This window comes from Xenopus tropicalis, chromosome 1 (genome assembly GCF_000004195.4).
Source record: "Xenopus tropicalis strain Nigerian chromosome 1, UCB_Xtro_10.0, whole genome shotgun sequence".
NCBI lineage: Eukaryota > Metazoa > Chordata > Amphibia > Anura > Pipidae > Xenopus > Xenopus tropicalis.
The window spans coordinates 54,153,940-54,179,844 of record NC_030677.2 but is presented as its reverse complement, the minus strand read 5'-3'; the positions used below and the strand labels follow the sequence as shown (position 1 = coordinate 54,179,844).

General features: G+C 37.4%; 1 protein-coding gene across 1 annotated transcript; it reads left to right on the top strand.

The window, feature by feature from the left end:
* The first annotated feature begins 3,654 nt into the window (after positions 1-3,654).
* Positions 3,655-24,304, top strand: npy2r (neuropeptide Y receptor Y2). The gene is made up of 3 exons (XM_004911153.4): positions 3,655-3,844; positions 20,488-20,583; positions 21,340-24,304. Exons 2-3 carry the CDS (start codon positions 20,558-20,560, stop codon positions 22,538-22,540), a joined length of 1,227 nt encoding a protein of 408 aa, XP_004911210.1. The 5' UTR covers positions 3,655-3,844; positions 20,488-20,557; the 3' UTR covers positions 22,541-24,304.
* Positions 24,305-25,905: the final 1,601 nt, after the last annotated feature.

Genomic DNA, 25,905 nt, shown 5'->3' with positions numbered 1-25,905 from the left:
AATTCTTTCACATATGAATGAAGCATGGTATCCCTACACCAACCATTTGGGGGTTTTTGCTGTGCTACCACCATTAATGTGGGTATGGTCTTAAAAGCCCTTGTGATAACATGGGTGTGGTTTGAAGTGGGTGCAGTTTTAAAAAAAGGGGAGCGGTTTTCAAGACAGACAGTCTGGTTTGGATACTTATTTTAACTTGAGATCATCAAATTATTGAAGCTTTTATGGTCATGCCATACTTACACTTATGTAAATCCTGATGCAGCAGGGTATTATTACAGGTGTTTTCAATGGGTGGACTGGCCTGTACATTCAGCTAAGCATTATTTATATGAAACAAAGCTTGGTGTTGGGCACAAGACGAGCACCGTACACTGTGAACTGTGTGTAGAGTGATATAGTGATTAGCAAAGTATTTACTAAGGGTATTATATGGGTGTGTTATCGGGGAGTGCAGAATACCAAGGGAATGCTAAGTGCAAACTGAGTCTGCACATTCTTATTAAACGAGTCTGTAAATATTTATGGATACACTGGTGCTCTTCATAATAGGAATACGTGCACTTGTGGCTTCATTGCTTATGTTGCATTTTTGAGAGTTTTCTTCTTTTTCAAAGGACTCACAGAATCTTTTCAAGAGCAATTAATAGCACATCATTACTAATAATTATTGTAACCTTAATTTTGATTACATCTTTTTAACAAACTTTTTCCCTGTTTTTTGGTGATCATCATTCTTGTATACCTGCATGTCTTTGCTTCTTTTTGCTTATATTTGCCACTTATCAAAAAATCTTACAATGTATAAAATAGGGTCAAAAAGGTCTATGTACGTTTCAGTTGACATTAATCTTATTTGTCTTTTTAAAACCCCTGAAGGAAATTTGTTGAGGGAGACAATTATAGAATAGATATAGACATACAATTATAGAATATATAGAATAGATGTCAAAGCACAGTACTAACACCATTAAAATGTAAAAAGACTTGGGGAGCGGAGCAACACAAGCACCATAAAAGTTCATGGAGCTGCCAAATAAGGGCTAAGATTGGCTATTTGGAAGCCCCTGTATGGACTGGAAGCTTACAGGAGGGTTTGTTTTGCAGTACATCTGTTTTTTTTGCAACCAAAACTTGCCCCCAAGCCAATAATTCAAAAATAAGCACCTGTTGAAGGCCACTGGGAGCAACATCCAAGGGGTTGGAGAGCAACATGTTGCTCACGAGCCACTGGTTGGGGACCACTGATTTATATGATACAAAGCATGATGTTGGGCACAAGACAAGCACAGTACACAGTGAACTCTGAATAGAGTGATTAGCAAAGTATTTACTAACTGTATTATGTTGGTGTGTTATATGTGAGAACAGAAAACCAAGGGGCTGCTAAGTGCAAACTTAATCTGAACCCTCTTATTAAATTATTATCTATAAATATTTATGAATACACTGGTGCTCTTCATAATAGGAGTAAGTGCACTTGTGGGTTCATTGCTTTATACATCACTTAGGTTGCCTGTTTGAGAGTTTGCTTCTTCTTCAAAGGACTCAAAGAGTCTTTTAAATCTGTTGTGATTTGCTAAAGAGCAATTAATTTTGATTACATTTTTTAACAAACTGTTTCCCTGCTTGTTTTTGCTACTTATTAAAAAATCTTACGATGGATCAAAAAGGTCCGTGTACATTTCAGTTGACACTAATCTTCTTTGTCTTTTCAAAAACCCTGAAGGAAATTTGTTGATGGAGACGATTATAGCACAGGTAGGGGGACAATGGAAAGAGCGGATCCACAGCTCATGTAGAGAAATGTGGGAACTGGCAGTATCCTAGGGCATTAGAAAGAAAATGGGTTTAATTTCCTAAAACAGAGAAGAAAGCTGAAAGAGTGAGAAGGGTCCAGAGTGAGAATGGGCCATCAGGAAAATAGAACTATGAAATATACAATCTGAGTAGAGGTGCCAACTGGCCGATATTTCACAGGCCTAGCCAGTAAAATACCAGCCAAGGCTGGAGCTGGCATTATAAATCTACCAGCAATAAATCTGCTGCTAAATTTGTCATCACTTGTTGTTCTGCCTCCAGTCCACCCCAAACCCTTGCTTCCATCTTGGCCCTGTCAACTCCTGCTGCCTTAGCCCAATCATTCCTGCTGTCCCTTCTATATCATAACCCCCATCAATGTAAAAGTGGGAATGGGGATGAGAATTTCCTGGTTAGGTGGGAATTTGCTGGTTGGGTGCATTCTGGAGCACAGAGGATTAACCCTATTGCCGCAGTTTAGCAGGAAAATACAAGGAGGTTGTTAATTATAGGAGGCTGATAGGGCAAGTATCTCAGGAAGAGCTTGTACAGTGTAATTTTAAGACAAGAAGCTTGTTAGAGGTTGGTGGGCCCTTGACATAAGGTTCTGTGGTGGGTCATTGGCATCCCATTCCAACACTGGGCAATGTATATCATTAGTAACATAGTTGATACCTAAGTTCTGTGGACTACATTTCAAGTATTGAAAAGCTGTGTGAACCCAACAAAATGCAAAAATGGGAATGCCTTAATTACAGGGGTGGTTCACCTTTAAGTTAACTTTTAACATGTTGTAGAATGACAAGTTCTAAGCAACTAATCAATTGGTCATTCTTTATAGTTTTTTAATTATTTGCCTTCTTCTTCAGACTCTTTCCAGCTTTCAAATAGGGGTCACTGACCCCAGCAGCCAAAAAAAACGATTGCTCTGTTTGGCTACAATTTCATTGTTTTTTTTTTATTACTTATATTTCTGTTTAAAACCTCTCCTATTCATATTCCTGTCTCACTGCAACTCTACCTTAGCAAGTCCCTGGTTGCTAAGGTAATTTGGACCCTAGTAACCAGATAACAGCTAAAATTCCAAACTGGAGAGTTGCTGAACAAATAGTAAAATAATTAAATAACTACAAATAATAAAACATGAAAACCAAATGCAAATTGTCTCAGAATATCACCCTGTACATCATATAACATAAATGTTATGGCTGCTTATACCCCTATATATTTATTCACTAAACATTGTTTTAATAAAAAAATAGCTTTACAAAACCTTCAGGTATTTTTGGGGAAAAAAGGAAATGGATTTTGCTGGCCAAGAAGAGCTGAGTGAGGGACTAGTTCCCATCGCATTGATAGAAAGTGGTGGGGAAGGACAGGTCCCAAGTGCTGGGAGGGAGAAGCGACTGAGAGACAGTGGGGTTGGAGACTGAGAGACAGTGGGGTTGGAGACTGAGAGACAGTGGGGTTGGAGACTGAGAGAGCACATTTGTATCCCAGTGAGAGAGACTGGGCAGGGGATCTTGGCGGGACTGCTGGAATGACACGGCAATGAAGTGCAGGTGGGACGCTACATTCCCCCTACTCCTTGTGCACCTCACCAATGTGAAACCATTACAAGATGTTTCGGAATAAGAGCTGCCCCTCTGCCTCTGGGGAATTCAGCTGAGTAACCCCTACCTGTCTGAGCCGTGGGAACAAGGGCAAGCGCGTTTGTTAGCGCAGCAGGTTCTTACCCCGCGAATCAGCGGCTCCGTGTAGCCGTCTCCGGGGCGGGCAGTGGGCGGGACTGGGCGGAGCAGCCAATAGCGCGTCTCACTCCCAGAGAGTTTATTTGGCAACCTTGGCTGCAGAGCGGAGCTGAGTGCGGGGAGTGCTGAGCTGTAGCGCGGTTCCACAGCAGCCCTAACAGCATCCTCCCAGCCATAGCACAGCCGGGCAATGCGGACTCTTTCCTGCACTGGCTGACACCTACCTGCCCCACTCATACAGGATCTACTAGAAAGCACACAGAGCAAAGTTCCAGGCGGAAGGCAAGATTTCTGTAAGTTAAGTTACTGGGGGTTTCTGTACAGCGCTACTAACTTTAGCCTTATGCATTCTTTCGTGTATAGCTGCTCAGTTGCTTATTCCTAACCATGTCTGAATTGAGCTTCATAGTGAGAGGTCTTGGTACTGTAATGTGGATAATATTTAGTAACAACACTCACTTTTATTTATGTGTTTATCTCTGTGTCTTTCACTGAATTGGAATCTATCATCTATCAATCTAACTCATCTATCTATCATCTATCTATCCATCTATCTATCATCTATCTGTCTATCTATCCATCTATCATCTATCTATCCATCCATCATCTATCTGTTTATCTGTTTATCTATCTATCTATCTATCTATCTATCTATCATCTATCTATCTATCTATCTATCTATCTATCATCTATCTATCTATCTATCTATCTATCTATCATCTATCTATCTATCATCTATCAATCTATAATCTATTTGTCATTGTATCTCTCTGTGTCTATTATTCTGCTTATATCCTTACATGCTTATCTTTTATCTATTATTAGCATCCATTTATTTATATTACTCATCTATTTACCTTGTATCCACCTCTCTTATAATGATTTATTTGTATTTTACACCTGTCTAATTGTATAAGTCTGTCTATCTATCTACACACTTTCTCTCAATACATAACAAAATGTTGACATGGCAAGGTCTTCCCATCTGCAAACAAAAAGCAATATTTCTCCCAGCTGCTGAACTTTTTTTCCGAAATGCCAGTGTAGTGCCAGTGATGGGCTCTGCACTTCTGTCAGCAGATAATAAATGAGTCTGCACGCAGAGGATAGGGCTAAGCTGCCTTGTTGTAAGACACCAGTGCACCCAAGTGATTTTGCTCTTGGTAACTTTGTTATTTGATTCATAAAGCTCGAATGCTGCACATTGCAACCTCAACTGTCACAGAAGATATGTGGCAACATGTACCATGAACTGTAGAACTGATTTATATGTCAGTTACTGTTAGGATAGCCCCATTTACCCATTTATTTCCATTAGCTGCATTTAACAACATTTGGCTGCACTTTGAATGTCCATTTAATCCTTTGTGGGTTTCAGTCCATTTTGGCATGGGTTAAATTGTCTCTGGTTAACCAGAAAATAAACCAGCCAAACGGATGAAAATTATCGGAAATGTTACAAAAATGTAAGGACCCTCCAAAATGAGAGATTTTTATTTAATTATCTAATAGCACCTAAAATTTAATTTATTGTGGACTTTAAATATTTAATTGCAGTTAATTACGATTCTGATCCTTGGAGAGTGTTGGCAGAGTGAATCCCAAGATGCAGTGAGCACACTATATACATTATTAATTACCACTTTAATGCGAACGTGTGACAAATTGCAACATTAAATATCACATGTGAAAGGCTTTCCAAGTGATTTGATTGAAAATCAATTGACAAGCAGAGTATTGTAGGGAATTACTGTAGTACAAAGGGAGTCCTGGGAAATACCAAAGGATGTGCTAGTGCTCTGTATAATACCCCTCTGGAGCAGCTCGGCTCAGATGTAGGAAGCTATCAGCAAACAGTACCAGCAGGTCAGTTTCCTATCCCAATTAATGGCCACACTTACTGACTTCTCTGTGTGATACTACACACAGCTGCTAATGAAACCCACAGTGACCTATCAAACATACCTATCAATCACTTGTCTCCCAGAGATGCGCTTCTAACCTAATCAATCCAGTATTGCTAAAAAATCCCAAAATTTATATTTGCTTAGGAATTCTTGCTGTTTAAACTTTGATTAGTATAAGGCATTAAACATCAACATCAATTCAAAAATTACTTTTCTGAAAAGAAAAGCTCCCATTTCTATAACTTGGCTCCCCAGGTCTTGCTGGACTACAACTCACAGAAGTCCTCAACTTATAATCAAGAGTTAAAGCATGCTTGACTTTGTTGTTTAGCCACATCTGGGCAGCCAGGGTTGAGCTTTAGACAATATAAAAGACAAAGCAAATGGGACCAAAGAACTGTATTCTGGCACCTAATATTACAAAGTGTATTGCTGGATGTTATTCTTTTCACTCCATTTTGTAGGTGACAGATAAAAGTAGCACTAAATAAGACAAAATATATCAGCCTTTACTTCTAGGGCTGGTGTGGGCTGTTGGCAGGAGATGCATAGCTCGATGATGCCAGAAGAGCAAGTGTCAGCCAAGACATTGCTTATAAACACCGCAGGCAGCGTTCCCTAACAATACTTGCCCGCCCCCTGGAAAAATGTTGATCTTCCAATCTCCATTGTGGGTCATCAGCCAGAACGAGTAATGCATTACACCTTGGATGTTCAGTGCAGCTCATCACAGTAAGCTTAGCCAAGATATTAACTGTAAAGTCCCAGGGGCTCATGTTCTCACCGGCTCATACATTGCCAGACTCTGCTATGTAGATGATGGTTTCTCATAACAGCTTGCTTCATCCCTTAGGGCTATGCTGGGTGATATAATGGTCATGTTGCTCTGGTTTAGAACATAGATTTTTACTGATGATAGAAAAAATGCTTTGTGAAACTTTGCATGATGAGAGATTATCCTGTTGGCTGCCCATGCAGCATTTGTATATCTGTTCATGGACCAAAAAAATATTAGCAACAGCAAGTGAATTACTGCCCAGCCAAATATATAGCACACCGTGAAAATAAAAACGAGACCTGTGTTACTACTAAACATGACGTTTTCAATAAAAATGAAAATGTGATATCACAAATTCTATCCATTTGGCATTCATGAGTAAGTTTGCTGGATCAAGTAGCCAGGAATTCCATTGTTTCTATAGCACTGTTATACACACTCCTTACTATCAAGTTAATCACAAAACAAAAACTGTAGTACCGTGTCAGCCAGTGTCAAAAATAATAATAATCAGGCAAAATACAAATGAGAACTGAAATGGCACAACTAGAGCTCCGAAAGCTTGCAATGTATTTTTATTGTTAGCCAATATAGGTATCATTTCTACAATAATCTTGTATTTGTGTTTTGTTGTTTTTTTATTATTATTACTATCAAGTTGGAAGTCAAGTCCAGTGACCTGGATCTAGCAGGCCTGGAATTATGAAGATGGGGGACTGCTACATGATTTTGGAATACTCGGTCTGTAGCCTTAGATGTTTGCAGTATGTTTGATTTATTATAAATCTAATTGATCACACTGCTGCCTTTGATTCCAGGGCACTCTCTGTGTGGGTTTCCTCTGGGTACTCCAGTATCTCCCCACACTCCAAAAACATACAGGCAGGTTAATTGGTTCTTGATTACACACACTATGGTAGGTATGATCTCTGTGCTGCAGATGCCACTGCTATTTAAATAACAAATAAAAATAATAATAAAAAAACAGTATAGAGTGTATTATTTTGCTTAACTCTATAATAATATAATAGTAATGGTCCAAGTTTTATCTCATTTTGGTAACTTTCTAGTTGTTATGACATTTCCATATTGATCTAAATGTGTCGATAATCTGGCCATAGCTCCTATAGGTCAAGGCGGTGGAAGGAAATAAAATGATTCACATTGCGTGGGCAGATAACTAGGTAGCTAAATTTCAATTGGTGACAGGTTATTGAAATGATTTCCCTTGTGGTAAAGGGAAACATTCTCAATGTGGGTCACATTATAGCATTTCCAATATGACTCTGCACATATTCAGTTTACAGTATTTAAGAGTAGTGATGAGCGAATTATTTCGCTAGGCATAGATTCGCAGTGAATTTGCAAATTGTTTTGTGAAACTTCTGTGAAAATTCACCGCCACCAAATTCGTCGCGCGGCAAAAAAGTCGCTGTCACGTCACTATAGACGCGGTCATGTCAAAAAGAGTGTGGTTGCGTCAAAATGGGCACAGGCGACAAAAAAAACACGGGCGACAAAAAAAATCGCGCAACAAACACGTTTCCCTCATTTTTCGGGACAGATACATTGATCACTATTTAAGAGTTTATCAAAGCTCTGTCCATCCTAAGGGATACATTTAAATTAAAAATAATTGTGATTGTTCTAAAAGATGTATAAATGTTTGGGTTTTATGTAGTTGAATCCATACACCCCTGGCTCCCACTTGAGCAGTGATCGCCAACCAATGGTTCATGAGCAACATGTTAAAACCAACCGCTTGGATGTTGCTCTTAGTGGCCTCAAAGAAGGTGCTTATTTTTGAAATTTAAAAAAAAACCTGTGCACTGACAAACAGAGCTGTAAGATGCTAGTCCACACTGAGCTACCCTTATTTGACACCCCTTTTTATGCTTGTGTTGCTCCCCCACTTTTTTATATTTGAATGTGGCCAGAGGTCAGTTTGGGAACCCCTGCTCTTGAGGTTTGGCCAAGTTGTTAGGTAAATGACTTAAAGGAGAAGGAAAGGTAAAAACTAAAACTAAAGTAAGCTTTATCAGAAAGGTCTATGTAAATACAGCCATAAGCACTCACAGAAACACTGCAGTCCTCTATCAAAAGAAACACACAATTTCTTGTATCTTTTTTTGTAAACATGTTCTTAGGGTATCTGACTTCTCTCTCAGAAAAATCATTGATTCCAGGGCCAGAGTCTACGCAGTTCTCTCCTCTCTTCCCTCTCCTGTCCCTCCTCCCACAAGAATGCTAAGGACCCCCTCCCTTAGGAATTTGTGAGCTTAGCTATAACAGCTAAGCAAGCAGGAAGCTACTTAAAATGGCAGCTGCTGTCTTAAATAAACGGAGAAAGCTTCTAGGTTACTCAGGTATGGTAAAGCTTTCTGCAGAATAAATCTAGCATTCTAGGTGGCACTAATGTGGTGAATCTATTAGCAGTAAAATGCCAAAATGACTTTCCTTCTCCTTTAAAGGTATCTTGTGAATTAAGTGCTAACTCTTGTTATAAGAGTGTAATGTAATTGAAAGTGTAGACTTTCAACAACCATTGAACTAGTCCTTCGCTTGATTATGGTAACAGTGTGCCACATAACTCTCTCTGGCAAGGTACAGAGAACCATACATAGGGGCACATTTACAAAAGCACGAACGCACGAGCGTTCATGCGAACGGTCCAAGCGTATTTTTGCCGATTTTTTCAGGCGTCTGCACGACTTTTTCGTACGGCGCACAACTTTTTCGTACGCCGCACGACTTTTTCAGACGTTTGCACGAAAAAATCGAAAAGGTTTTACCGCTGTTTACAATTGTTCGGTACGAAAATTTCGGGACTTTCGGATCGCCAATATGATATTATCGTGACTAATACGATTTTTTCATAAGCATTTTCGTGATATTTGCGATCTTACGAAATTTTCGTTTCCAATACGATTTTTTCCCATTCGTGATTCGGATTCGTGGATTAGTAAATGTGCCCCTTAGTGTAGTAATCTTTTAACACAGGTCAGGGATATAAGCACATCTGTGTTGTATCCCCAGGGCAAGGGCTTGACCTCAATTTCAGACTGCTATTCCAGCTGCCAGCTATATGTGATATTTCAGATCTTGTTGCAAGCTAATTTATTTAATGGGCCAGATTCCCGTGTATGTCTCAGTTCTTATTCATCTCTGTTTTTACTGTTCACTTCTTTTGGTTCTCTGCCTCTTTATTGCTGCACCTACATCACCCATGCAGTCTACCACACATGCACACCTCTGCTTTTTTGAACCTGGGGTATGTGTGAAGAGAGGGAGCCAAAGCACCCTGTGAACATAGAAGGACTTATATAGTATGGAATAAAGCTAAAGATAAAGTATGGAATAAAGATAAAGATATTTAAGCTAATTCAAGGGTATCTGTGACTATATAAAGGCAGAAGAAGGCAGATTTCATTTATACAGGTTTGGAACTCTGAAATGACTTCTAATATGTGCATTATATTTTATAATACACAGTTTTCAGTGAGTCATGTGACACAACTGACATTACTAAGCATCAAAATAATATATTTCTGTACTAAACACTATTTGTATGGATATCTTTTACAGATTATTTGTACTCCTTATGCATAGGAGTTGGTAGCTATGAGCACCAGGGGGTATGGACTTCATTGGGTACAGTTTTTGGAAGAATATATAAAACAATACCCAGGAATTGAGTAGATCTTCAAAAGTAAATTCTGGCAATATAAAGGTTTTAACTAGTTTATTATGTGCACTGAAAATTCCTTCTTTCCATATTGGCATGTATCAAACAAAAGGTGTTGTGGAAATGTAATTTATTATATTTAACTGAATTTGATCCTACAGCCTTTCCAGGAATTATTGTCCCTGATCTTTTAGTCAATGGGTTGGAGCCTTTGCAATATTTTGTATGAAAGGATCACAAACACATTCCTAACTGCAATGTTATATTGCAAAATGTCAATGATAACACTGAGATCAGTTTTCTATTGTGTTGGGTATGGTGTACGAATATTCATGGCTTAGTTTTTAGTTATTGTATTGTAACTTATTCATTAGACATGTGTGATCTATGATTTTTGAGCCTTGCTCTCAGATACATGTGACTCCCATGAACTGATTCTGTTCATGATCATGATGAACATGATTCTGGGTAGCAGCGTTACTGGAAGTTGCAGCACTGCAATATAGCCATTTAAATTATACCAATTGTAAGTACTGTATGCTCTCAGAACCGGGATAAATTGGACAGCAGCTGGAACAGTAGTAGAAAAATACCATCTGGTTGGACCCTTATATTGGGATTTCTAGTAAATCTTAAAACAAGCACTTCCTAATACTATCTTGTGTTAATAGTCAGTTTGTGTGTTTATTCCTAACAGGAAACTCTTTTTTTTTCATATATTTCCCATCTGCTTTGTGCAGAAATATATCAGTATGATGTACTAAATACAGCATTGCTGTTTTCCAGTTACTACAACCCTCTGCACGGTTGATTACAATTTCTATAAACAGTGTATAAATCTTTAACAACATATCACCTGCTCATGGTCTTTCTTCATTTTTCTATAACCACCCCAGCCATTAATCTCAAACCATGTTTAGTTTTATATTCTGGGAGTTCCCTCCCAGTGTAGATAGCCTAGCACTATAGGGAGATATTTTAAAAAAAAACCAAAAAACGATTGTTTTCCCCAACTGGAGTGTGGGCTCTATTAGCCCTCACCTGTGGTAGGGGAAGCAATTTGAGGGTGATAGGAGAGTTGGTTTGGTAGTCTGCTGCCATTTGGACTCATACCATTTTAAGAATAGACACGGTAGCCCAACCCTACCTGCTTTGTCTTTTTTCCCAAAAATTAATAGGGATACACTAAAAACAGCCAGGGCTTTTAAATAATGCAAGTGAAAGTTTTGACCTATATGCTGAGAATGTTGGAACCAGTGCAGGAAAGCTTTCAGTGTTCAGTATTAAATGGCTGGGCTGAATTCTGTCAAAATAATCTCAGCGGCAAGGGTTGGGAGGCCAAACATGTGGTGAGGTGTCTCCTTCTTTCCCACCAAACACTGAAAGACATTGTGCATGTGTAGGACAAAGACACTTGGTGGGACAATGTAAGAAAAGTTTCAGTGGTTTTTATTTTTAGTGGCCAACACAACAGATGAGGGTTTAATAGAAGAGTTTAGTTCTACTATGTGTATACTGAGATTTGGCAGATCCTTTTTTCCCCTCATGTTCTATACATTGTTGTGCATACAAAAATAAAAAAAAGAAAGAAAAAGAGTCCAATGCCTTAGACTTTAGCACAGTGCTGCACACTTTTTATATTTTATGTGTAAATACATTGATTAGCGTTTGTTGCTTATACCCCTACTCTGGTTATACAGATGACTGCCTGTCAGGGATTCCAGGCAAAGGCAGAAGGTGTTACCACAGAATTTCATTTAAACTGTTTTTTTTAAAAGGTGCCCATTGATAATACAGGTATGGAATTCTTTATCCAAAAATATCAGAATTACAGGAAGACCATTTTCCATAGAGACCAATATTGGGATCCTTATTAGTGACAAAATTAATGTACTGGGTTAATTTAATGTTTTAGGGGCAGATTTTCTAAAATTCTAACTTTACTAATTTTTTTGATTTTAAAATTCAAATAAAGGCATTTCCACTGATGTCTGACATTTACTAAAAAGTCTGAACTATGGTTTAAAAAACCATAGATCCTCCAGGGAAGGGAAATTGGACATTGACTTCTACATGATCTTGTGAAGTTTTAGATGGCGAATTGTTGCATTTGGAATTTTATCTGTTTAGTTGCATAATAAATGTAGAAAAAGTTGCGAGTGCAATATCATAAATGGAAAAAAAATCTGAGCATTAGTAAATGGGGTCATTTATGACTGCAAGTGCAGCGAGGAAAGTGCAATTTTAAGTTCAGTCTCATGTTTTTTTACCCCATAATGCAGTTTCTCCCCAGAATTCCAGCATTGTTCTGTGCACCTGGGGCATTGTGGCTGACACAAATTACAAAAAAACACTTATACATAAAACCTCATGGGGGAATATAATAAAATTCGGAAAACAGAAACAAAATATAAACGGAAAAATTAGTTGCCAAATTTGCCTTTGTGCAAATTTAATATAGCTTTTGTGAATTTGGAAACTGTATAGTGACAACTTCTGACAGTGGAAGAAAGTTTGCAAATTTTACGTGCAGTGTGCGTAATAAAACGTCTTAATGAAAAAGTTGTTGAGTTTGCTCAAAAAAGATGCCTTAAAAGTTTGCAATGCACAAGTAAAATTCTAAATGCAAAAACAGTCTGATAATGAACATTACATTGGGAAATGGGAATTTTGCTTCTTATTTGTGCAATTTTTTATTAATGTTTATGACTTTTATTGCATTCCCCTGCAGGTCCCTAGCATTTTGCTTGTAGATCGTATATCTGTACATTGTAAATAAAAAGATTACTACTTGGGGCTTGTTGGCTGTAACTTTTTCAGTCAGTTGGAGGTGCCAATTGTCTGATGTGACAAGCTATGTCCCCTTACCTAAACAATAGTAGGTCTCTATAAACATATATTGCTTAAACAAGCTCATATGTAAAGCCCTGCTTCATCTGAATAAACCATTTTTATAAAAATATACTTTTTAAGTAGTATGTGCTAATGGGTACTCCTAAATAGAGAATTGCCATTTTAAGAATTAAGGGCCGCCCCCTGGGATTATAGGATTTACAGTGCACACAAACAAGCCAAGGCACACATACATGCTAGGCCCCAGCAGCCAATTAATGGGCAGAGTTCTGCCTTTTGCTTCCACACTACTTCCTGTTACAGTAAGAGTTGCATTATTTCCAGGCATGTGATGCGGGAGCACACAGCCCATCACTAAATGGTGGCTCAAGGGAAAGAGTATAAAAGGGCAATATTTACTGATATATACATTCCAGTTTGGTGAGACTATATAATAGTCACTTAACATAATATAAACTATCTGTTGGTTAAGTATTCATTCTGGGGTTTTCCTTTAACAAATAGCTACCCATATAGTCAGCACATGATTTGTTTTGCATGTACAGTACATATATATAACGAAATTAAATTACTGGCAGACACGTATTGTACATGTAATTTTCATGACCCCATTCTGGTGGGTGACGCCATGTCCTAGATATAATATTGATCTTACACAGTATTGATTTGTATGGTGTAATCAAAATCAGTTTGTAATCTTCTAGTCAGATTTACTATCACATGTTACATTGAAACGTTGTTGACAGCGGTGCTTTTGAGTATGGATTTTTCCTCGCACGTAAATTGTTCAGTATTAATTTTAAGAAAACAAATTTTTATATGTTTTAGGCACATAGACAGAAAAACATGCCAAAGCTGGATAAGAAAACCAAAGCTTAAGGAACTAGTTTTAATTGGGTGGGTTTTGTTGCACTGGCTCCTGTTACATCATTTAGCTCACATTGGTGAGTAATTCCTCTGATACAGCAACGTAAAAAGATCTGGCTTTCATACATCTGTCTATACAATGTTGTTATTGACATATGCATCTAATTACTTTGGCTTCTCTGATTGGAGTATCCCCTGCAGCACAGTGATGGTTGCCAATAGGTCAGATATCCATACTTCTCTTACAGCAGCCACATTCACCAGGGAAATCATAGTTTAAGGGAAAGGAATAACTCATAATAAGTAGCCTATATGAATTGTATGCCTATTTGCAGCAGGTAGAAGAAGCATTTCCACACTACAGGTACTGATTTGTTTCACATCTTTCCTCAAAGATAGTCATAGCAACCAGACTCTTTTTGTGACACTAGCCTTCTAATTATTGCCTCTGCTCTTTTCTCAAAATGACTTGACAATTAATTAACAGAAGTTAATTAAGTTAATGAGTTTTTCCCTCATAAGAGAAATTAATTTTTTTAAAAACATATGTAGTGTTGTTGGTTGCAGGATTTTGTCTAACTTCCATAGAGGTATTTCTAACTTTGCCAATTTAGCTTGGCCCTTTGATCTTCATTTTACTGTCTCTAAAATTCTATTGTTAGACTTTGGGGAAAAGATATAGTTTTCAGAGCATTTTTTTGGTCTAACATTTTATCAGGGCCCCCTAAATTCCAAAAACTTATCTACATTTAAGAAAACATTTCTTTCACCCAGCAAGCCACAGTTCCAAGGATGTCTAAGACATCCAATAAGTTTTCTCCCCAAACCTCACCCTAACAGAACTTAAAGTTGTCCTTGCAAGAAGTATCTAGGAGTGTAAAGAAGAATTCTCCTTAACTCTAACCCTCACTGGCATTTATGCTGGTCACCTCCACTACTTGGGCCCTGATTAAGGGCTTGGGGTGTATTCTCACAGTTTGGGAAGTATTTGTTGGAACTACAAATTTTTTTTGATTATGGTTGTAGTATATTTTCTTAACCACTTGAGATTTCCTTAACTAGGCCTAACAAAAGGTTCTACAGAAGCTTCTCAGAAAATAAGAAAGATGATTATCATAACTAATAGTTTCACTCAAGGCATATGAGGTGTACATATAAACACACTACATATAAACATAATGTAAAAATACTATTTAGTAATATTATAAACTCCATTTATTAGAAGTCCACCTTTGTGGATTGTTTGTAAAGAATGTCCAAGCCCAAATATTCTCTGTGTCCCTTGTATGTGAAATTTTGTTAAAAATTTACTTAATTTTGCCAGATATCATGCACAACTGGCAAACTAGTCTGAAAGCATATAGAAATGAAGCAGTTTCTTTTGAAACTGCTTTGGATGGGTAGGCTATAGGCTAACCCTGATATTTATGATCTCAGAACATCCTCCTTTATGTGTTTAGTCATCTGGAGTCAGTGGCATAAATATCAGGAAAATGTGCAAGCACACAAGAGGCTTAATGATTTAAGTTGCATGGTGCCAGAAAAACTACCTTTTATAACAATTCATGTGGATCATGTGGGCCCAGACCCAAAATTAAATTGGTGCTCATTGTGCACTAGTTACGTCATTGCATTAAATTATAAAACCTTTATGACATAGGTTGTTGCTACTCCATGTTAGTGACTAGTGACTCCTGCTGTGAGCCCTAAGGTAGGAGTCCACAGTATGTAATTAGTTTTATATCAAAAATAAAATGACTAGTACACTGCAAATAGGCTTGCTATCTTTTGGGAAAACTGCTGTCCTTCCTATCTTTTTAGCTTTTTTTCCTATTAATATTGGCACTTAGCATAATTTCCACTAGTCAGGCTGTTAAAACACTGTCCAGGTGGCAATAATAACTGTGCATCTAGTCTGTAAATTATTGCTCTGTAGGTTTTTATGAGGGAAGTACTTAATCACCATTTTAGAGGCCTTTTACATTAATTATGGCTCTGCAGGGAGGTGGAGTTAGTAATGTAAATACTAATTACTGCTCTGCATGGTTATTATCACTCCACAGTCCTCTAACAGTGACAGAGTTAATCAGTACAGGATTAGCACAAGAGCTGAAAACTAAAGGCCAAGGGGAAAATAAAAGCATAAAAGAAGGCCATATGAACATCCAGTATTGAACTTTAACCTTTATTATATATGTGAATCTAGTATAAGTAAGGATATTTGAATAGAATATATATTGGCTCTTGGCTGAAATCAAACAGTTTTTTTAGGATTACTAAAATGTATAATGGTATAATGCATAGCTTTGATTTAAGTCAATTTGATTTTTTTATTTAGTAGCTTATCAGTTGTAGTTCTCCTCTTTGTATTGCCTTTGTTTAAGGTATGTATCCTAATGGAAAAGAATGGCACAATGGAGTTGGACTCTTGTATAGAGTGATGCTAGGATTGGGAAGGTTGGCTTCAAACCCAAAAAGTCAAATAATTTGCCCTTTAATAAAGAGCATGGATAGTAGAAGTCATGTCAGAATTTCGTGGACTTTTTAAAAGAATTCAGAAGTCTGATTCTAAATAGTAAATTAATTGAGAGGACTTGAATAACAAATAAAACATTGGCTAGATTGGAGAATATGATAAAGTCTGTTTATAAAGAGATCCATATTGCATTCCCATTTTCTATTTCTGCACAGAGTAATGTAAATAATAGCCCCTTCTGAATGATAATTAAAACTATTCATGACTACTAGAGAAGCAAATTGTAGACCTGCATGTTGGTTTTTGTTACTCCCTGTAGGTCTATGTGTGCACTACATTTGTCAGTATACCACAGCAGACCTTCCCTTTAGGAAGCATCTTTAAACAAATAATTATAAAGACCTATGGGATATTGCTTATATGTCATACATACCCAAAAGTCGACTCTGAGACTGAATTTTGAGCAAGTAAATTAGCCATAGTTTGCTTTCTAACCTATTCATTTTCTATTGATAACATTGTCATGCCTAGCTACTTTTATAGTTGGAGGAAATTAAGCAGTGCTTTCCTTGATAGTACACTCCTATTGAGTAAAGGGAATTGGGTACCTGCCACCAGTCTGTATCTAGAACCTGGGATAGTTAGGCCTCAGAAAGGGCAGAGCTGAAGGGGAGAACCCCTGTATGAGAATAGTCAAAGCAGCTTAGACAAATTGGTGGAGTTGCTTTTGTAGTATTGTGCAGTTATGGTCGGGTAGCTAAACAAAAGTCGCCCCTAAACCCAACTGCATATTGTTAGTGGGATAAGCAGGGCCCGATTACTGGAAAAGCTACACAAACTCTGGTTAAGCACACCTTTATTGGGGTAGCAAGCAGACCATCTCTAAAAAAACAATGAATACAATTAAAATGTGGTGTAATAGATTACTTGCAAATCTATTTAAACTTATTACAGGACCTGTTATCCAGAATGCTCAAGACCTAGGGTTTTCCGGATAAGGGGTCTTTCCGCAATTTGGATCTCCTGCCTTAAAGGAGAAGGAAAGGTTAAGTCACTTGGGGGTGCCAAAATGTTAGGCACCCCCAAGTTACTTAGAACGCCTACCTTGTACCCCGGGCTGGTGCCCCCGTATGGAGAGAACAGCACCAGCCCGGGGCAGCTGCCGGCGCTACCTGTTTCCTCCTCGCTTGCGCGCGCATGCGCAGTAGAGTGAAAAGCCGAACTTAAACATTAAAGTCGGCTTTTCACTCTACTGCGCATGCGCCGGCCCACGGATTTCGCCAGCAGCGCGCAAAGGAAGGAGGAAGCGGTGTCTACAGGTGCCCCGGGCTGGTGCTGTTTTCTCCTAACAGGGGCACCAGCCCGGGGTACAAGGTAGGTCATGTAAGTCACTTGGGGGTGCCTAACATTTTGGCACCCCCAAGTGACTTAGCCTTTCCTTCTCCTTTAAGTCTACAAGTAAAAATTATTTAAATGGTAATTAAACCCAATAGGATTATTTTGCCTCCAATTAGGATTAATTATATCTAAGTTGGGATCAAGTACAAGGTACTGTTTATTACTACAGAGAAAAAGGAAATAAGTTTTAAAAATGTGAATTATTTGATTAAAATTGAGTCTATTTCGGAACTTTCTGGATAATGGGTTTCCAGATAAGGGGTCCGATACCTGTACTAGAGACTGGGAGTCAATCATTAATTTCACTTATTTTATTTAAATGGCTCCTGGGTGTGGGGAAATGGGTCAACACACTGGCAGTGTGTGGGGGGGGGTGCACACAAATTTGGCCTCAGGCGATAGAGCAAGGCACTGACTATAATCTGAGAGTACAAATTTTAGGAGACCCCCACACAAAGTTATATATATATATATATATATATAGAACCTCATTTACCCTCTGTTTTATTTGTAGGAATATATCTGAGGCAAAACGCGTTGAGAACTAAGTTTACTGTTTTTCATAGTTTTGTAATGAGTGTAAGGGACATTCTGTTTTCCTGTTAAGGCATAAATCTGTTCCGTTAATACCTGTGATTTGTCATGTGTCTCTGAGGCATTTATTTTCAAGCTAAAATTATTTGCACTTTTATGCTGCACATTTATCAACAAATGCTATGCCAGTTTGGCCAGCGATCGCTGTGTTTTTCTCCTTATTTGAAAGGCAAAATGCATTTCGTTTCAGATAAGCAGTTCTCTTGACTTCACTCTGTCAGGCAATTCTAATTTCAGATTTGCTCTTTTGCTGTTAAATGTATTATTTCCAAGATCTGGTTTGTGTGAGATTCAGACTTAAATATTCAGCAAGTAGAGAGGAACATAGTTTTGCCTTTTGCTTACAGTTGCACACATCTAATACCATGTCTGTTTCACTATAGGGTAACAAGCAAGTTACAGGATATAACAAAAACATAAGGGGGCTCAGGAGAATAGAGATGCCAGTAAGGGCTCAGAGTAATGCACAGTTTCACTGTGTGTTAAAAGAAATATAAATATATAATAAATAATATACCCTCAATATACTAAAATGACATGACTCATACCAGTGTGGGCACTGCAACGTGAGCTATCTCAAACCATTAATTTGTGCACAGGATAAGAGGGTGCAATTCAGAAAGGGAGCCTTATACTTATTGCCTGGTTACATGGTTAATAGTAGGTGTAAAGTAAGGGGGCTTTCTAATTACATAATCTAGTCTGTGCATGGAATTTTTGGCACATCAAACCTGATCGTGTTTTTGTGTCTCTAATATTGAATGAGGCTCCTTATTTTTATGATGAATGCTAAGTTACACTCTTACACATATGGGTTCAGCTTATTTTGGGGGAAGTGTTGTTGCAGCTCCATTTAATAATATAGATTATCCCACTTGTGATTTCACTTGCTGTGGAAAAGTAAATGTTATTCAAACTGTTTTTTTTTACACAATTTTATAATTATCCTTCCCATTGGGGTAGAAAAAGGCTTCAAACCTCCCCATTAGCCAAACCCCTAGTAGGCTGACCTTTACCTGTTTAAAAAAAGCTGGAATGTTTTTATAAGCTAAGGAGGTACTAGACAGATGTTTGACTAAGATGGTTTACTGGAAAGTTGGAAAACCTCTGATCTAGACGGATTAATAGAGATTTAGAATTGAACTGTAGTGTTAATGAGTAATGAAACATGTAGAGAAGAGAGTGTAGAGAAGAGCCAGTAGCAAATGGGCCCTCCATAATGCATGCTATAAAAGCTTTTCTTTTTTTAATGTTCTTCTTTCTGTATTTCATTCTGGACAAACAGTAAATAGGTTTCTAATATATACCCAACAATTTCTATTCACAAAGTATTTCTTTTATTCATGAAAGCCATTTGTTTTTGTAGCTTTCTCATTTTCAGTCACAAGTGTATGTGTAGCCCCAGTTCATTTCCCCTTTTAACCTACAGAAATAAGTGGCTTTTTTGCAATATACATTACAGCCCCCTGTGACACACAATTACATTTGTTGTCAGTTCCCTGATGAATGGCCTTTTAGTGTAGTTTATAATGTATAGTAATTTAAGGCTGCTTTTTAAAACAAATTATTGCTATATCCCAGCATACAGTGATTTTGTGCTGTATTTATCTTACAGTTATTTTGCACGGTAAAATATGTAGATAAATATTTTCTCAGTGTATTTATGGAGTGGTAAGTATTGATTACTCTTAGTGCTGCGTACCGGGCTCAGATTACATTCAAGAAACTATAGCCATAAATATATAGGGCACATTAACTAATGGTGAGAAAGGTGCAAAGTGCAAAAATTGGTCACAAAGTTTCATGTTTTTTCCCTTTTTACCCATCCCGTGGATTGCATGCTTAGGAGCAGGTCTTTGCGATCCTGAATTGAGAACAAAGGCCTGTGCTTTTTCCATGAATACAGCATGATCTGTGTTTGGTACAGGGGCAGACTGGGGACAGGACATGGCATCCTCTTGGGCACCCCCATAGCTTTCACATCATTGACAAGCTCAAGTTCTGGATGGCGTTCTAAAGAGCACAAGGTTACTAGAGAGCCCTATAGAAGACATTAAGTATTGGGCACAGCACAGGGGCATCCCCTTGGGCACCCCCTAGATTTGACATCATTCAAATTCAAATTATGGAGTGCCAGCAGGCACAAGGTTACTAGGGAGCCCTATGGCAGGCATTACATACTTACTGGGGAATCTTCTTGTATCTGTATCTGGAATAGCTACCCAGAAAACAAGGGAGGATATATAGCCTGTACAACCATACACAGTACATCGGACTTAAGAAGCTATACTATTATTTTTTTGTTATAAAATACATACTGTCTGTTAAAAAAAAATTACCTTCTTATTATTTATGCTGTATTTTTTTCTATTCCACAGTAATTTCCATGGAAACCAAACTGTGCTTCAAAGACAAGGGACTGGGGAATGAATATCACTGGTGCAAAGGATGTCTGAAGCATTAAAGGACTCAGTGTAAGATTTTTTACTATATTTGCCAGTTTTAATAGAGGAGGTATGCTTCTACCTTTAATTTTTTTTCTCAAAAACTGAAAAATTGATCCACAGCATAAAGTTTCGTTGAACTGAGCTGGCTGAACAGTTACAGACTGAAAGCATTTTTGTAAATGAGTTATGATTATTATAATTTCCAGAAATCAGCCATCGGATTATATTTTGGTGCTAGTTTTGTTAATCGAAATGCATAAAAGTCCAGTGGTCTGTATGTTTAAACATATAAACATATTGCATATTACTCTATGATTATATGTGCCAGGATGTAATTATTTTTTATTGCACATGTGAGTTCATCAGTCAGTATTGCACAGCCATTTATGTTTACATTTTATTTCTTGCAGCTGTCCATTGTTTAATTTTATACTCAGCTGTCAGTAGCCGGGGCCAAGAATAAATCCTCTGGAATTAACTTGTCTTTGTGCACATAAATGCAAAATCTACTAAAAATTACAGAGATTCATTTAAATGAGTGTTCCCTGTGTGGTGACTTTGCCTTCATTAAACTGGAATATGTTCAAATATCTAATGGGCATACTCAGTTATACTCTTTTTTCCTATCACAGCTACATTTGTATGTAATGTTTCTTGAACATTTTAATTGCTTTGTTCTTACAACTTAATGATGGTTTAAAAAGTGACCTTAACCTGCTAAAATAAAGCTGTTCAACAGTAGACTATCTTATAACTGTATTTCCTTTTTTTTCTTCTCCCCAGCACATTCTATTCATGTAGTTCACAAAACTGTTCCATCAAAATGGGGAGGATAGCATCAGAGAAGAATGAGAACAGAACTGAGGATATTAAAACCGAAATGAACACCTGGTTTTATGCAGCTGGGCTGACCACACCATATAATGACCTTACCAAACCAGAGTTGATTGACATAACCAAACTTCTAAGTGTCCAAGTTGTTCTCATCTTGGCCTACAGTTCTATTATTCTCCTGGGAGTATTGGGAAACAGCCTTGTCATTTATGTCGTCATTAAGTTCAAAACCATGCGCACAGTCACTAACTTTTTCATAGTCAATCTGGCCGTATCCGATTTAATGGTGAATACATTGTGCCTGCCTTTCACACTGGTTTACACTCTTCTAGATGATTGGAAATTTGGAACAGTATTGTGCCATTTAGTTACATATTCTCAAGGTCTTGCAGTTCAGGTATCCACAGTTACACTGATGGTTATAGCCCTGGACAGGCATCGATGTATTGTGTATCATTTAGAGAGCAAAATATCAACTAAAATTTGCTTTATGATCATAGGCATTACATGGGTTTGCAGTGCTCTGCTAGCCAGTCCATTGGCGATCTTCAAGGAGTATTCTGTTATTGTTATCTCAAGTGATTTCCAAATTCAAGCATGCTCTGAAAGATGGCCAGTTGGAGATCTTAATTATGGTACTATTTATAGCATATCAATGCTGTTGATACAGTACATAGTACCTCTAGCCATCATTTCTTATGCTTATATAAGAATATGGACAAAGTTAAAAAATCACGTTAGTCCTGGTGGAGGAAATGATCATTACCACCAACGGAGACGCAAGACAACTAAGATGTTAGTGGCTGTGGTAGTGGTGTTTGCAGTGTGTTGGCTTCCCTTTCATGCCTTTCAGCTTGCAAGTGACATCGATGGCAAAGTGCTGGACTTGAACGAGTACAAACTGATATATACAATATTCCATGTAATTGCCATGTGCTCCACCTTTGCCAATCCTCTTCTTTATGGGTGGATGAATAACAATTATAGAACTGCATTTCTCACAGCTTTTAAATGCGAACAACGGATGGATTCTATACATCCCGAAGTTTCCGTAGCTATTCAGCTCAAGAAGAAGCAACTAGAAGTGAAAGAGATTAATGGAACAAGTGACAACAGTCATGGAACTTGCACACCTATTGCAAACGTGTAATACTGTAAAGAGGCTGAAAGCAGCCTAACTCATAAAGTCTTGTTTGCTCTTCTGTGATCTTTTTTTGGATCCTACTAGGCACATCACTAAACATGCAGCCTATTGAAACAATTACCTCTGCTGTTTAATCTAAAGTGTTTAAATGACATATAATTAATTATTAAAGATTTCCAGAAGACCTATGTCTCTGGGAAGATCAATATTTGTGACAGTAAGGAGACACTGGCCAAAGGACAGCAAAGCCTCTACAGTGTAACCCATGCCTAAACTTAAAAAGGGGTATGCAACATCCCCTTTCCATAATGTGCACGGGAGTTTGAATTAATGCCAAATACTCAACTGCCTCTTGACATCAGTAATCCAGTCTGCTTGTATATATTGTGCATTATTAATGCTGGTTTCGTTGTAAATAACATTTATTAAAAATATTGGGATACTTGTATATATTTATATTGTGCAATATTCTAAATGTTTTCTCATGGACTTGCATGCACTGGCTAAGTAAAATGTAACACAAATATATTTATCTGTTATTTTTGTAAAGACTTATGGTATTTTGATATATATTGATAAACACTATAAATATAAACGTTATCTGCAAGACCAGGGATTTTTTAGCCATTGGTAAGGTACAACTTCCAGCAACATGATGGAAGCACCGGTGTCAGGATGTCAGCTGGAAAGATACTGGTTAGAAATGCCTTTAGTATACACTTTGGTGTTAATAATTGAAATGATACTAGGCAGCTTTGCCTTTGTTGATAATAAAGTGTAGTTATCACTAATCTAATGCTACATAGTCCTGCAGTCGACTTAAAGCTTTCCAAAACAGTATGCCTGGAATCAAGTAGTAAATTAACTTCTGTATATTTTTGTATAGTGGTGAGATGGTTGGATGGGTTTCCATTCAGTATTTTACAGTGCCAACTGCCAGTCTCTCTTTTCTGGAGATGATGACCAGGTCAGGCAAAATAGTAAATGGTTTGTACATTGTGGCAAGTTGGTTGGATGGGTTCCCTATCAGTATTCTACAGTGCCATTCTTTCTCTCTTTCTCGCAGGTTACACAAAATGCCTCTCTATTGGGCCAACCTATAGAACACGAATAGTTCATTATTTAATGTTTTTACATGAACTGTCAGGAAATCGTGCTTGAATTATTTATCTTGTGCTAGACTCGTTCTCCCATGAGAGGGAAGGTATGAGCAAGATGTACAGTATGATGTGCCTTTGAAAATAAAAGCAGCAGACTTTACAAAGAAGATTTCTGACAGGTGCGTCATCATAAATGGAAATTAGCACCAAAGATATTTTTGACTTCATATGTTAAAAAGGATAATTATATTTTTTTTTATTCTCTATTTTCATGCATATAGTTGTCATAATGAATGTTTTATTTTACATTTTCCTTACAGAGCTAGCATAGGAGAATATATATACTAGACATTACTTTAAGTTCTCTCTGTACAGGTAATGACCACATTTTTTGCCTTTTCTATTCCCACATCCTGTTATTTTCTGTTTCTGTAATCTTGGCAACACCTCATTTATGTCAGACTATAGCACTGCCCACAAGGCCACTGTCTGTCCTGTTGGGAGATCATTCCAATATATGACTAAAATGGGCAGGAATGCTTGGGAAGGACAAAAGAAACTGGTTAAGACAAGAAAGGTCAGAATCTAGAAATTCATTATAGACAGTATGCAAACGCTACATAATAAATATAATATTATGTTTTAGTCTTCATATTTATCTTAAAGTGGACCTGTCACCCTAAGAAATAATTCCAATTTCTTTTCTATTGTGTTTGTTATGCAGAATTAACTTAGCATACTATATAAATGATATAGATCTTGTTTCCTTCAGTCTTGGGAATATACAATCAGAGCCAGCAGGCAGCTGCCATTTTGTGGGCACTGTTATTAAGGCAAGCTTTGTATCATCCCAAAATCTTGTTTCTCTGCCAGTATGGGGGACCTGATGCCCAGGCCCATGCACTGGCTACACTATTAGATAGAGAGAATGTGAGTGCCTAAGGCATAGAGGCGGGGCAGGCAGTATATGATTGTCAGCTGGGATTTTTAAATGAATTTAAAATGGGATTGAATGTGTTAATATAAAAATGAATTTTGGTTTCATGTTTAATTTGAAAAGGACTTTTATTATACAGATTTTTATGTCTAGGTGACAGGTCCACTTTAAGAATGGATGCTTTGGCTTTTGCAGCATAACTACTAAAATTATGTATTCTGGGGTATTATCTGGAAGAAAAATAAATTATTATTTACTGGTATTAGCCCTTGTGGGTGTGTATTACCCTCACCTGTAATTTCAGCACTTTTTGTATCACAGCTGTAACATTAAATGACTGACAGAGTTCAGCTGGCTTAAAAGTCAAATTGTGACAATCATGAATAATTGGTTACCTTATGCTCTCAGGAAAACCAAAGATTTCTTGAATGGATGCTCCCTGGGGAGACCAAATTATTGATAAGGAAAATGTTCAGATACTCCATGAATATGCAGTCAAGTGACGCACCGAACAGTTCCCACATTTTGACTAAGCAAAAGATAAATGAGTAAAAAAGCAGAAAACTACCCGTCTTATAGAAAGGGCAGATAGAATGAAAAATATGTTCTATAATATACATATATTAAAATATATTACAATTATCGTTACAATTAAATATAATGCAATGTCTTTGCTTCAGAAACAATATTATAGTTAATATAAATAATCTGCTGTGTAGCCATGGGGGCAGCCATTCAAAAATAAATCAAAAAGGCACTAGTTTGCATAGCAGTTAATACATAGTCTCTGTAGAACACAATGAGTTTTACTTTTTACACAGATAGGGGCCAAATGCAAACCTTTCTCATGTAACATAGGGCATTTGTAGCCAAATGTTATTAAAGTAATATAAAGATAAGGGCATAGAATGAGGCCAAACAATCTCTACTCATTTTGCAGACTATTTATTCCACTATCTCAGGGATTTACTTGTAGGTCCTGGATTAAAAAATACAAACTTCACTTTTTGATGTTACTGGTTCTGAAGTAGTTGCACCAGCATATTTCTACTTTAATATAGCCTAAGTTCTATGTAAAAATATAAACGGACATTTAGGCCAAATGCTTCCTTTCGCAAAAAGAAAACAAAATATTAAACATGTGAAACACAGACACATTTAATATACAGGATATCTGAAATGGTTTGTTCATTATTTCTTTTGTTTTAAAATCACAGAATAGTTCCCAGCTATGTACAATAGGAATCAAACAAATATATCTATTTCAAACATAAGGAATGTGGGCCCTGTTGGCAAAAACTGGATAGGGTGAAAATGAAAAACAAGAAGTGAAA